Source organism: Fringilla coelebs, assembly GCF_963513975.1.
Source record: "Fringilla coelebs genome assembly, chromosome: 2".
NCBI classification, from domain to species: domain Eukaryota; kingdom Metazoa; phylum Chordata; class Aves; order Passeriformes; family Fringillidae; genus Fringilla; species Fringilla coelebs.
In genome coordinates this window covers 25,065,104-25,079,573 of record NC_140029.1, presented here as the reverse complement: position 1 = coordinate 25,079,573, position 14,470 = coordinate 25,065,104, and the positions used below count along the sequence as shown (strand labels likewise).

General features: G+C 40.9%; 1 protein-coding gene across 4 annotated transcripts in view; it reads right to left on the bottom strand.

Annotated features, from left to right (window-relative positions):
- The window catches only part of COL4A2 (collagen type IV alpha 2 chain), a 139,822-nt gene that overhangs the window by 34,663 nt on the left and 90,689 nt on the right, over window positions 1–14,470 (bottom strand). For all 4 annotated transcript variants that reach the window (XM_084223454.1, XM_084223452.1, XM_084223453.1 and 1 more), the window contains exons 7-20: window positions 13,762–13,878; window positions 12,955–13,026; window positions 11,378–11,413; window positions 11,225–11,287; window positions 9,030–9,065; window positions 8,358–8,399; window positions 7,759–7,833; window positions 6,594–6,638; window positions 5,333–5,395; window positions 4,514–4,558; window positions 2,444–2,497; window positions 2,105–2,171; window positions 680–781; window positions 110–265 (exon numbers count right to left, since the gene is read on the bottom strand). In XM_084223454.1, coding sequence (XP_084079580.1) covers window positions 110–265; window positions 680–781; window positions 2,105–2,171; window positions 2,444–2,497; window positions 4,514–4,558; window positions 5,333–5,395; window positions 6,594–6,638; window positions 7,759–7,833; window positions 8,358–8,399; window positions 9,030–9,065; window positions 11,225–11,287; window positions 11,378–11,413; window positions 12,955–13,026; window positions 13,762–13,878 — 973 coding nt within the window. The remainder of the gene's footprint in view (window positions 1–109; window positions 266–679; window positions 782–2,104; window positions 2,172–2,443; window positions 2,498–4,513; window positions 4,559–5,332; window positions 5,396–6,593; window positions 6,639–7,758; window positions 7,834–8,357; window positions 8,400–9,029; window positions 9,066–11,224; window positions 11,288–11,377; window positions 11,414–12,954; window positions 13,027–13,761; window positions 13,879–14,470) is intronic.

Below are 14,470 nucleotides of genomic sequence, written 5' to 3'. Positions count from 1 at the left end.
TTCATTTCATTTCATTCTGCAAATGTCTCACTTTGCCCTGCCAGCAGCTGTCTTTAAAATAATCAAAGATGTTCCTGAGAGTTCTCATCATCTCTGGTTTTGCACTTACCAGGGGCTCCAACGGGACCAGGTGGACCGCGAATTCCAGGTGCGCCATCCTTACCAGGAAGCCCGGGCGGTCCCGCAAAATAAGCAGGAGATCCAATTTCACCCTTTTCACCTTTCGGTCCCATTTCTCCAGGCAAGCCTGGCTTATCCCCATCCGCTGAAACAGAGCCAGGGAAGAAGTTCAAAGCAATTCCTTAACAGTGCTGCCCAAAGATGTATGAGCTTTCTCTTCTGTGATGTAACAGAAGAGAAAGTCCATACAATTGCATCTAACATGCATGGAAAAACAGGCATGCTTAGCATGGAGCAAAAATGGTAACTGCACTTTTCACTTGAGCAAATCAATAGCAGTTACAGAAACAAGGCACTGTCATCATCTCTACTTCAGTAATTCTGCAAGAGTCCCACTGGTCCAAAGGAAAAAGCTCCTCTCATTCTTTGCCCCCCCAGTTATTATATACTACTATGCACTGTCATATGATCACCATAAAGATTTTCCCCACTGTGACCCTGTGTCAGTGAAACTCTCTATAAAGTTAAGCTGTTAGAACATGTACTGCTGGGGCATTACCATCAGAAAATCCAGGAAGACCAGGCAATCCACGATCTCCCTCATCTCCTCTGTCTCCTGGGAGTCCAGAAACACCTGGGAAACCTGGATCACCTCTTGCACCTGAAAAACATCCCCAATTCCACCAAATGTGTTACTGTGATGCTGCTCTTTGTAAAAAAAGAAATATTAGAATCTTCAGTGCTTTGGAATAGTAGAGTTCACAACAGTTTCAAAAACGTAGCTTTAGACTGACAGGAATAGTGTGGAGCCACCAAGCCCAGGAAGCAGGATAGTATCTTTCACCTTTTACTGATATGCAGCTACATCGCTCCTGGGAAGCACAGAAGAGCAGCTGTCTGAGGAGAGCCCCTCTTTTTCCTACAGGAAGTTTCTACTGTAACAGATGTGTGATATGTGAGCTTTCCTTTGCTTCCAAAAGCATCTGGGCCCAGCCCAGCTACTGCCTGCAGAAAATACCATGCTCTTGTCAAAGATCAGTGATAGTAGATCAAAGATAGTAGAGGACGTGGTGTCCTCACCCTCTGCCTGCTTCTTTCTCTCTCTACACAGTCCCTCCTGCTTCTAAAAGGCTGGCAGGGTATTCGGGGTGATCTGACCAATGTTTTGGGCCTCTTGCCCCCTTTCTCTGGGAGGAAGGGAACCATTCACTGCTAGTCTCTCTGGCTTTCAACAAGACTACTAAACTCTGTGGTATGAGGACAAAGGCCAAGGCAATGGCATGTGATCACTCTTGCTGTTTGCTGGCACCTTCCCTTGAATAGTTTTGGCCTTGGCAAACTGCTATCACCTTTTATGTGTTTCTAGTCTAGCCATACAGAGCCACTACAGCTCTGCAGAACAGCTATCACTGGGTGCTACAAACTTAGTGAAAAGATTGCAATGGAAATTTGTCAATTTTGAAAAGGAAAAAAATACTCTTATATTCCTCAAGGCTTTTTAAATGTGCGGATTTCTTTTTCTTCCTTCCTTTCTTCCTTTCTTTCTTTCTTTCTTTCTTTTCTTTTTCTTTTTCTTTTTCTTTTTTCTGTCTGTCTGTCTTTCTATTAGATGACAAGAATGCTCTCTGCTGTGCTGCCACAACTGTGCTTTATCCAAAGTCTGAACCAGGACACAGAAGACAGACTCCCATTCTTCCTTTCGCTGGACAACAAAGTCACACGCTTTTTAGCTTGCTTCTTCTCTGTGGACACAGGCATGCATGGAAGCCTTTTGTATAGCAATCCAGCTCAGCAGGAGAGACAAAGAAACCACCTGCCTGCAGAAAGGTGATTAGGGCACTCTCTTGGAAGGCAATTACAGCTTCTGGAACACTTTAGCAAACACATTTTTTTTAGGAGTTGAATTCTTAGAATGTCATGCTTTTGATCTATGCAGAAGGCAGTAAAACAGCTAAGATAAACAGTCTGAGCAAAGAAGATGTACCTTTCCTTGGGATGCGGGAAGGAAAATAGGAATCTGGCCCTGGAGGACCCATCTCGCCAGGCTCCCCCTGTCAACAGAAGTTGAAGTATCACACCCAAGCACATTGTTATGGAGAATTTATTTTAAAATGAAGAAGTGTCCCCATGAAACACAAACGCCCAAACTCCCAAAGGCACTGACACAACGTTTCAGAAACCTCAAAGATATCAAATTAACAAACCACATAACCGGTTCTACAATGACAGCAGACACAATTGTTACTGCATGATGACAGAAAAGGAAAGAAGGCAAAATGACAATCTGGCTTCTTGCTTCTAGCAAGTGAAAGTCAAGCAGCACCTTGCTTCCTCGGGGACCGTGGCCACCGGGTGGACCATCATATCCTGGGATACCCTGTAATACACATAAAAACAATTGACTTTTCCTTTGTCAAAGAGAGACTAAAATTATTTGGTCTGTAGCAATTCCTGTAACACCAATAAGGTTCCCTGTGGTTTGCTGTCCCATCTCTTGGACCAAGCCTAACTCTTGCCAAAGGCCAGAGGAACCTGCTGTGCTGCAGGCTCTGTCACCCCAGCAGTGGTGCAGATGGAAGGAGCACCCACACTCACATCATTCCAGGGATGCTGCAGGGTGCAGGAGGAGAAAAGGGGATCCCCTCCATGCCAGTTGACCCTGAGACACATGGGCTAGGCAGTCAGACCACAGCAGCCTGCTGCAGGAAAACTAAACTAAAAGTCAGAATCATTATAAGTAGACATATTTTCACTGGAATGGGAACAGTGAGCAGTGAAATAGCACTGGAGTACACAGGTCCTTTTTGCTGGTCCTTTTTGCTCTTTTCCAGGTGGCTGGAGACTGTTTGGCTGAAGAAGGGCTGAATGAGAAGAACTCAGAAGCAGACAGATTTCAGAGATGCTGATCTCTTTTCTGTGTGCTTTACTCAGCTCTTCGACAACATTTGTTGTCTACAGAAAACGTTTATATGTACTCTGGAAAGAGACTGGTGTTAAAAAGGTGTGCTTTTAGTAGAAAACAGTGGCCAGATCAACAACTGATGTCAATTAACACAGTGGTTGTGTATAATTCATGCTCAGATTATTAGTCAGTTTTTTAAAATCTCAGCATCTCTCAAGTTTTACAGTGGGTACAACTCTTACCCAAAACTTCAGTGTTAATAACCAGCTCTGTAAGTCATTCTTGAAGTAGTTTTGAAGCACTAAAAGTACCACAGCTCTCAATCAGATGCTGCAAACCCAATCATGTTTCAGAGGCTTTTCCATAATGGCAAGTGTACACCTCACCACTGGAAAAAGAGCCTCTTGATTATCAGGTGTAAAATCTCTTTACACTAGGTGGAGCTGGCGCTCTAAAAGCAAAGCCAGCAGCTTCCTGCTCAACTGCAACTTCATCTGTGTGCTAGCAGGACTTAATCACCCTTCTTTCTTTCTCAAGAATAAAATCACTCAAAAGTCAACAAAAAGGAAGTTGTGAATAGCACATAGAATAGGGTGTCCCCTCTCACACACACGTTATACAATGACAGTCCATCCAAACCAATGTCCATTCTGCTACAATTATTGTCAAGATTCATCCTCAAAAAGGAGCAGCCAGTGCTCACTTCTGACTGGAGCATGAACCCATGTTAAGGTCACCCAGTGGGCTTTAATGGGTTTTGCATCAGCCTGTCCATGTATGTATCACTAATAGCAATGCCCTTCCACACCACCAGGACTGAATAGCTGTGCAAATGTTAGTTTTTAGATTTCGTGTACTTTCATGTCCCATGTGTTTCATGTTATTATTGTTATGCCTTGGTGGCAGGACAAATCTTTAAACAACTAAAGATGGCAAAGCATGGAAACATCGTGCAACCCACAGCTATTTACCTCATGGAAGTGATTTCTAATGCTGACTGAAGAAGCCTTTTTCTGAGACCAAACAGAAAGTCTCTGTCTGACAGAATGCTATTTTAAATATTTGGGTGTGTTTCCATGGGGACAGAGATTTAACTGGTATATTTATCAGTTTCCATCTCTTCTCCCTTTGTGATATGCAAGATAACTGTACATCTGCAGAAAGCTATTCAGAAAAGCTTCTGCTTGTAGCAAGAAAATGACAGAAATCATAATCACAGTAATTAGAACAATGAAAGTGATACTTCCCTGTAATGGTCTCAAAAGATGCTCATGGTTTAAGCAAAACTGGACTTTAATCACAGGGTAATTTTTTTTGCCTCACTGATGAGAAAAATAACTGACCCAAAATTAGAATGATGGATGAACCCAGATGATATCTGTTAGACTACAGCTAGTGTAATTGCAGGCAGAATTTGTCCTTTACAGTTTACTTTTCAGACAGATTGTCTTCATATGTGTTAGAAACCACAGTCTTGTATGAAATACTCACTCTTTCTCCACTGAGTCCTGGGAAACCAGTGATGCCAGGTAGACCCTATGAAGATACAATAAAATTAACAAAATAAAGTGACATTCTAACATCCTTGTGGCAAAGAACCATTATTATTTCTTAGACAAAATAAATCTAACAGCTTGAAACTCTGAGTTACACTTCAGATATGTTTTCAATTAGATTTTTGTATGGTGCAAACAGTACAAGTCTGAAATCTAATCTGGTATTATATATTTTTTTCTCCCTTAATCAATACTTTGTAAATTGACCATAAGATTATAAAGATGACTGAGATTTTTAAAAAAAATGTATTCTCAGTACTGTTCTCACTCCATTTAAGCACTTCAGAAACACTGCTCCAAAACAAGCAGTCTTGGATGCTTTAAGCAAGCATTTAGATTGACTTTTGCTTGAGTCCACAAGGAAGTGGAGTCAGACTCATGTTTGTTAACCATGGTCTGCAGACAGCTCAGATGGGAACAGTGAAGTACAGTCTGTGCTGAGGACCAGGACAGCAGCTCTGGTTAGTAAGCACAGCTTCAGGTGAGAGATGCACAAGGCTTCCCAGTGATGGCACAGGCATACCTTGCCATTCTTTGGCACACCTGGGAGTCCTGTGGGGGCCTCCTCCCACCACCATTTCAAAATGGCCTTTTTGCTTTCCTGCTTCAGGCAGTTCTGAGCTGGCCAAACCTATTGATCTGAAGAACTATAACTTCTATGATTTTTTCATCTGTGTTTTGTTCCAGAAGGCAAACTCTCAGCTCAGATCCACCCACTCAGCTGAGTGAACTCCACCTTTAATGAGCGACTCACCCTTTGTCCTGGGTAGCCCATTACCCCTTCTTCACCTTTTTCGAGAGGAAAGAGAAGAACACCCTAGGAAAGATTGCACTTCAGTTCAATGTACTTATTCATTATGTACAAAAAAATTGCAACACTGTTTTATGGAAGCTAAACAGGAAGAAAGCATCATTGTAACACAAGCATAATCTAATAATAGCTGCATGTGAAAGAACTGTTGTCCTTTTAATTAAGTGTAACATGCTTGCTTCATTACAATAGCAGGAGCAGGCCATTAGAGAGAGGACAGTGTCTCCCTCCTATCATCTCCTTTATTTCTTCTGTGTCTGCAGCTCTGAAGAAGAGCCAAAGTAATTATTCTGCTATACAACCAATTAAGCAACTCAGCTTATGCCCAAACTGTGGCTTTAGAGAGCTATTTGGCAAACACAGGCACGCTGCTATGCATCCTACTGTACTAAACAAAAGAAGGGGAGAAGCACATATCCCCTTCTGCTACATCAGCATATAATTACAGTTTTTCTAATGAGTAAAAAAAATTCCTACATGTGTAGAATATGATCAGCAGCTGAACAACTGGCTAGCAACCACAGATGGAGGGCATCAGGGCTCACAATGTGACCTTCTCCCATAACCTTGTGGAGCTGCTGACCAGACCATCTGAGAAAATAAAGCTCTGCAAAATGCTCAGCGAGGCATCCCTGCTTAGTAAAGACTCAGTTTTAAACCCCTCTGGGAAGTCAGAAGAAACCCCTCAATGGCCAAGCTATTTACTCAGTCTAGAGGTTGTCTGTGAGTTATAACTAAACCATGTTCAGTCAAGCTGGTTGACAGCTTTACAAAATACAGCAACATATGGGATTACTGCCCACTTACTCAACAGATCTAAAAAAGCATGAGACAAAAAGTTTGTATGTGTTGGACAGTAGGCTAAAAAGGATTAAAAATACAGCATGTTCTTATTGAATGAAATACAGTGAAATTTTAAGACATAGATCAGAAGAATAAGTAGGAGATTTATCAATAATTAGAACTAAAATTAAAAATTTGTGAGGGAAAGTCTTACTTCAGTAAACCAGTAAGAGAACAACTGATTGTACTGTGGAGTTATTACACATCAAGTTGTTCCATTTTTCTGAAGCATTAGAACTGGTGTCTCTGCTTATAACACATCTATATTGCTCCATATCTATATTGCATCACATCAGTGAAGAGCACACAGGTATTAACTCCAATATTATTATTTGACTTTGTTCTTCTCCATGTGACTTACTGGAACTCCAGCTTCCCCTCTTGGTCCAGGGTCTCCTCTTTCACCCTAACAATAAAGAAAAAAAAAGTATTCAGATAGGCTTGGCATTCCCACTTATGTTTCATAAACTATTACAGGCCTGCAATGCAAAGTGACTGATCAAGAGAAAAAACACTACTCTTGTACTGTTCTTTATTCATACACTTCTTGTATTAATGCTTTTATGGTAAGTTTTTGAAGTTGCTCTTTAAAGAAATACTTGATAATTTTTCTGAAAAGGTCTCTAGGCATGTCAATGTCCAGCTCTTTCCAGGCTTGTTCATGAGATGTCTGGGTGCTGAGTGCCAAAGGAATGCTGATGAATAAATGCACACTCTCCCATTTTTACCTACTGATTATCTATGAATTATTTGATCAAGAGCACCAGTTAGGGTAAGACAAATCACAGCCTAAATTTCACTCTCTATATTGATGACATCTCCATTGAATATAACAACTCTCCAGCTAAGTAGCTCAATGTGGGTGTCTGCTTAGTCATAAAAATCTCAGCGTGTACATTATTTAGGGCAGACTGCAGAGTCTTAAAGGTGTTTTTAGATCTTCCAGTATCATAGCAATTCACTCATCTTACTGCAGAAATCGAATGAGCCACATAAACTTTCTAACTTCAAATACAGGACGAAAAATAACTGGTCTGGAGGCTGGTGTCGATACAGAACACACACATACAGGGTATGACTGCCTCTGCTCCCAGCAAGGAGCAGCAGATGAGAATAAACTGCATCTTGCATGTGGGGATTTCTCCAATATGTAAGAATAAACCTTAACTCTAAGTATATAAATATCTGCATCACATAGATTAGTTATCAAAACAAACACAGTAATGGTTTCTCAGCAGGCATTTCTGCTTGTAAAATGAGATGTGAGTCATGGCCAGTAGCTGCACGCTTAAACAAAAAGAACAAGTTTGCCAAAGGCACCTCTAAACTTGAGAAATACTTTCTGAATTACTTTAGCCACCACAGTTTCAATAAATTTGGTATGATCCAAGTTTGTGAAAGTAGCAGATTTCTCTTTTGATATATTGAAGTTCTATATGTTAAAGCATGTTTGCACAGTATTTTAGTTTTGGTAGTTCAGAGCTCCTAGTTCCTTTTTTATTTTAGAAGAATACTCTCTTCGTTACCTTGTGCTTGTCAGGGGGGACACCTGTCAGTTCTCTTGTAGGAAGCCCAGGTGGACCTGGAGGACCTGGGGGGCCCTGCAGGGAAAACACAAAGGAACATTTACCAACAGCTCTAGTACCTGGTCAAGTTGATCAGCAGAGGCTCTAGGACACTCCAAAGGAGCAGCACAGATCTGCCCCTGCTGGGAGTGTGGTTCTAAGCCATATACAACCATACCAGATAAATTTGTGGCAAGTTAAATTAATTTTGTGCTGGGTTAACATGTAACAGTACTTGCTCTTGCCCTGTGTGTTTTCACAACAACAGCAAAGATTCCAGCATTGCATAAAGTTGTCTGGCTTTGTACATTTCAGAAGTGTTACCTCTGTGTCAGTGTAAATGAGGGCACAGAGAGACCTAGACATATATATGGGTTAGTTCAGCTGTGATGTCCCTTACAGAGATTATAATTACTTTCAGACCTATACTTCATCTTTCTCTTATAATTATATAATGCAATTGCAAATGAAGAGAGTATTTAAAGTATGTTAATTTATAAATAGCAGAAAACATCCACCTGCCCTTTAATAGTGATATTAATCCATTAGTTTTCCTTTACCTGTTCACCTTTTTCTCCATAGAAGCCAAGGCCCCTGTTGCCCTGCAAAAACAACAGGTCAATGTTTACCAAGTGTACAGCTCTAATCTAATATAAAATTCAAATTTAAAGGCTTTTCCAGGCTTACAAATCTGTGCGACACCACTGAAGAATGCAATCAAACAATAGCCTGGGCTTACCTTGAAGTATTTTTATAGATTTAGAAGTAATTTTACAGACCCAAACTTTTATAAAGACAACTGTTTAAAATACCATGCTACCAGTTCTTCTTTGAGTCATCCACGAGTAATGTCATGAAAAGATCAAGCATTTCTTCTGAAAGATTTTTAATAGCCTTGAATGCTAAATAAAAACACCTAAATAGGCTGGAACAATGAAGTAATATATGTTTTCCATGGAGATAAAATTGAGTATTGTGAAAACTGCAAGGATTCTCTGTTCATGGGAAGCTACTGTGACTACAGTAGCAAATTAAATCTGGCTCTAATCTTTTCAGGGTAGGTGATCCCAGTGTAAGATTAACTTCCCATGGTATGCAGCCAACACAGAAAGTCTTGTGCTACACAGTCTTTCGTGCTGCCCATGGTACTTTCTTTTACTGCCTTCAAGTAGGTCTTGGATTAACCTCAGCAACACAAAATCAACATCAACAACTCTGACACAAAGACTTACTTGTGGTCCTGGGGGCCCTGGGGGTCCTGGTGGTCCCTGGGGAAGCACAAGAGGGGAGAGCAAGTTACTTGTTGCTTTCTAATCAATGCATGCAGGAGGTTGGTTACCCTCTGGCTGAAACATAAGTATTTATTTAGTAGGGAGTGTATTCCTCAGCATCCCATGTGCCATTGTTACTACATTAGCTGGATTTACTGTTCTGAAAAAATACCTTCCTAAGTCACCTTGTAATCTTTCTGAGCAGACTGACAGTTACCCAGCCTAATCTAATGAAAACTCATTTTTCCAGGTAATAAGAACTTGTGCTCTTGGATCCTGACTAAGCAACATTTTAAGCTCATACCTAAAGCTAAGCACATCTTTAAGTGCTTCACTGGGCTGCAGTTTTGGTACTGTATTGGTCTGTAAGGGGGCTGAACTACCAGAGGCATCTCAGATTACCTACCTGGGATTGTGCAGAATGAAATCAAAGGAAGATGATGGAAAATCAAACTAAAACAGGAAATACATCTGACAGAGCCTTACAAGAGGCAGGAAAGCCATTAATTGAAGAGACAACCTCCCTTGCTTCAGTCAGCTATGGTAGTTAACAGGCTCCAAAGGGCTTTACACATTAAAAACTCTGTCAAAGCAGGGAAAACTGGGGTGAATAAGAAGCATGAGCTGCTCAGCTCATGGTGAATGAGTGACACAGAAAGGAGAAAAGGTTGCAGATGGAACTGTCCACCTACTGAGCCCTGAAAGAGGATGTTAACTGCAGAAAGCAAAGCAAGTCTAACCTGCAAGGAAAGATAGTAACATTCAGGTGAGACCTGAACTTTTTAGGCACCTCTGCCTTGCAATATACCTTTGTTTTGTTCTGAAAAAACCCCTGCTTTTGAAGCACTTTTGGTGACTCGAGTAATTTGTGAACTACTGCCTGACCTACTGGGCAGATGCACTGCACAGGGAACCCCCTAGCCTGGAGAGCCTGCAGGGCCCTGGGGGAGCCAGGCTGCCTTCCTGCACTACCCAGCACCTACACAAGAGCACTGATGCAAACTCACACCTGTGATGTGCTCATGGGTCTCTCTCACAGGTGAGTCATAGCTTTAGAGGCAGTAAATAAAGCTGGAAGCATTTTGCTCAAAAGAGATGTTGCCAATATGGTAACCAGAGGGATGTGGTTGTGGGACCTTCCCAAGACAGAGGCTCCAATAATGTATGGTTCACAGCATTCCTAATATCCCAGAAAGAGCACTGGGAATATGAGTCACTGCAGGCTGGGCTCCTGTGTGAAGCTCATGAACTTCTGTGGGTTTGCTCTAAAGAAGGGGTTAACTAAAGAACTGATTCTCCTTCAGGATGACCAGTGAGAAAGAAAAGGTGCAGTTTACTCCAGGTGATAAAACAGGCCAGTGCAGAAAATTAACTTTGAAAGGCTTAGCATACTGTGGATTTTGTTTTTGTTTTGTTTAGTTTGGGTTTTTTGGGGCTGGTGGGTAGGAGGGTGTTCCTGAAAACAGCTATGAAGGCTGTGAGCGAGAAGCCCCAGATGAATTTTTTTCCCCTCAGATCAGGGATGTAAAGTGGGTCCAAAGTAAATTTTGACAAAGCAAATGAAAAAAGTAAATGCTATGAAGTTGTGTTAGAGGAAAATAAAAGAAGCCTAAAGAAAATGAGATCTATTGAATTTGAATACATGCTTCTCACCCATGAAACTATTAACCATGGAAATAAGAAGTGTAGAAACTGTGTCTGGAGAGAACATAGTCTTCTCAAAGAACTATTCTGCAACAATTGTCAACATCAGTGCTGTAAATGGCGATTTTGGAAAAAAAAATCACAGAAAAATAGTTTAAAATTGCATTCTAAATACCATTCAACCTCCTGTGGGAAGTACAGAGAGCTAATATACATGTCCTTTGTGAGCAGAAAAGGTAACACATTCAAGTCATTCTGATAACTCAGTGTAGGGAGATGTTCTAAGGAGGCCAAAAAAATACAATATGAATCAAAAGCTTCTGACAGCCCCCCTATACCTCTTCATGCAATATTCATCCCTCAGTGTCTCACTGTGCTTTTTAAAAGGTCTAATGTCCATTGACACCTTCTTGCTATTTCTAACCTAGGTTACAATCCAACATAATGGAACTTGCTGAGATAATTCTTCTGTTTGGTTAATTTTCCAGAGAACATAATTTTAATTTACTTACTGGTCTTCCTCGCTGTCCTCTTGGACCAATAGGTCCTTGAATACCCAGCGTACCCGGAGGTCCCTTTAAATAAAAAAATCCACCAACTATCAATAAATGTTCTGATATTAGTTACTGTTGACACTTTATCACATCCACTGTAATGCTACTTACTGGAAAACCAATGATCCCTGAATCCCCAGGATCTCCCTAAAAAAAAACCAAAACAAAAACAAAGAAGTAAAAATCCAATAAATTCTATATACAACATTGAATAAAATATTTTTTATCCATTACTGTTTTTTTTCTCATTTAAACAACTAATTATAGCATGCAATGCTACTCAAACCCCTCCATACAGATGCATTCCATAGAGATGTTGGGATAACTGAATGTGGGCCATAAAGATTTCATACTCTATAGATAATTGCATGCAATAAAGTAGCAGGGTACAAAGTTGGCCAATGAAGTTAGGGATCCAAATTACAAGGGTGAACTATACAACAGACCACACCGATTTTTTTTGTTGAAAAATCCTAACTAACCAGTGGCTTAATTAGGGCTATAACCTTAGCTGAAATGTCCAAGCTCATTTCTGTGAGTTGCATGGGAATTACTGAATCATTTTGATTCTCTTCTGAGTCACTAAAAGCATTTGGAACATACTGTTTTCAGTGACCACATATTTTAACTTCAGTACATGCTGAAATGTTTTTGGAAATTAAATCCAAAAATGTTCTAGCCCAAAGACCTTTCAACACACATAAATAATGTGTTATTCAGGCCAAACACCTTCAATCATTTTGAGTAGCATCTTAACTACCTAGTTAATTTGGGTTTAGTTAACAGAATAATTTGTGGAACCAAGTAGTTTCTGAAATGAATACAGGTGTCAGTATCCATCCTTGGCCACAATATTGTGGAGCATTTCTTAAACATTACTTAATCACTCCTGATTGCTAACAGTGCAGATCTGAAGAGTTTCTAAAAGGAAAAGAAGTTTCCACTAAAAATACAGGCGACTTACAAATATGTCAAGAGAAATAGCTATTTTGGCACTTACTGCTGGCACAAAACACATACAAACAATGTCAGCAGATCCCTTCTGTGCTGAGTATGGCTCAGTTGCAGCTTTTCAATCAGCCACAATTTATACTCTACATAAGTAATGTCTTATCTCTTTTTCAAACCTTCAAATTATGCAAGATTATAAATATATATGTATGATAAAAAGGTGCAAGTGATTACAAAACAAGCTTTAAGGATTAGACACAGTAAAAGCAGCCATTGGAATACTTGGGATTTACTAAAAAAACTAAATAAAATATTGAAGGATATTCTACCCTAAGTCAATCAAACACATGCATGAAAATTTTACAGGAAAGGAGCTAATAGTAACCAGAATCATTCAATGCACAAACCAGTGGCAAAGAAAAGGATTTTGCCATACATGATACAAAGGTAGTCATTGAACAAAGAGGGAAATACTTGACCTATGTCATGTACAGTGCTTTTGCAATCCACCTATAAGCTGAAATTCCTTGGAAATAACAGAGTTGAGATTTTTTCCCTTGGACATCATATAAACCTCGCTGCAAACAGAGAAAGCAGAAGCTGCCTTTCAAAGCCTACACAAAATCAAAGTGGGCCTCTTGGGATGTGCCCATCAGAGTATAAGAAGAATTTCCTCTCCATCATGTGTCTGAAAAACCATCCTGGGCCAGAGTAACTGCGGGGAGTTCCAGACGTACCCTGTGTCGGCTGATGATCTCCGGCGCTACTATGTACGGCTCCCCCTTCTGCCCCTTGGGCCCCTGGACTCCCTGGAGGTGACCAAAAAAACCAAAACACAACGTGAGCTCTCACACCATCTCTGCTAACATGTAAACAGCTAAGAGTGAGATGAAAAATATTTGTTGGTGTTTTCGTAAGTGTACATAAACATACTGCAGTTTAGAGGTAGAGACTATGCCTAGCTTTGGAAATTTATGGTTTAGAAAAAAAAAGTGTAAACCCTCACAGTATGTAAAAGAATGAATTTCTAAATTTTTGGGGAGAAACCCCACATTACCAGTGAGTGGTATTATGTGGTAGCACCTCCTAGCTAGAACTTATGCTGTGCTTCCCAGGGCCAACATGTGCCCATGTAAATCCAGGAGCCCCACTGCTCACATCAGCATGATCCTGTGTATCTCACCATGAAAAGCCAACACTATGGCCATGGTGCAGGGTGGAAAAGGATACTTTCATTGACAATTTTGAGTTTAATATAATTTTACTGCTGTTGATTAAAGCTGTACAGGTTTTCCTACAGCACTCTCTCTGCAAGACCTGTGTGACAGGTATAGCTCTGAGCAGACCTTGTGGCCCTGGCTGCAATGCAGTGACTGAACACAGTGCAGTGTGTCCATGATGAGTCTGCACCAACGCTCTGCTGGGCCAAAAATCCCCACATTCCCTTTGTTAAGAGATGTCCCATTAACCCAACCCACGTGTGAATCAAACTCACTCCAGCAATGCTCTTAGCTTCAGATACTCACTTACTGCCAGCTACTTACAATGCTACCAGGGAAACCAGAGAATCCAGGAGTTCCCGGATCACCAGGGTCACCTGCTGTCCCATTGCAGCCATCGTGACCTGGTTTGCCCCTTGGTCCAGGCTGGCCTGGATGACCCTGTTGAGGAAAAAAAAAAAAGTGTTTATCTATCCATCTGTTTCTAGTTTTCCTTTTCCTGTAGTCATGAAGTATTTAGACATTCTCACATTAAGCCCAAGGCTTGGATCCATGGGAAACTAGGATTTTCAAAGACAGAAACAGACAGTGCCTTTTTTTAATATAGCTGCAGCTTGAACCAGATGCCCCAGACAGCATGAAAAAACGAGTAGTGAAGGACCTCTCAGAAAGGGTAAGAAAGCTATGTTCAATGCAGGCTCTGTTATGCAGAGAACTAAGCCAGATGAGGCTGCTGTGCAGGGATCCACCAAGAACTGGGATTGTTAAGCATTTCAGTGCTTCACACTGGAAGAGTGGGAAGAAATGTTCCTCACTGAGTTTGAACAGCTTCCAAGCCAGGAAAAAAGTCAAAGGTGCTGTTGGAGCTAGATTGAGTGTCATGATGAGGCTGTGAATATGGAAGAAAACAGCAGGGCTCAAAGGTAGTGAGCTGGGGGCACTCCAAGACCTTGACACAGAGCTTCTGAAAAGTTACTGCTGTCTCAAACTGTATTTTCATTGCTGTTCCTATATTCACCTTAACTGCTGTTGC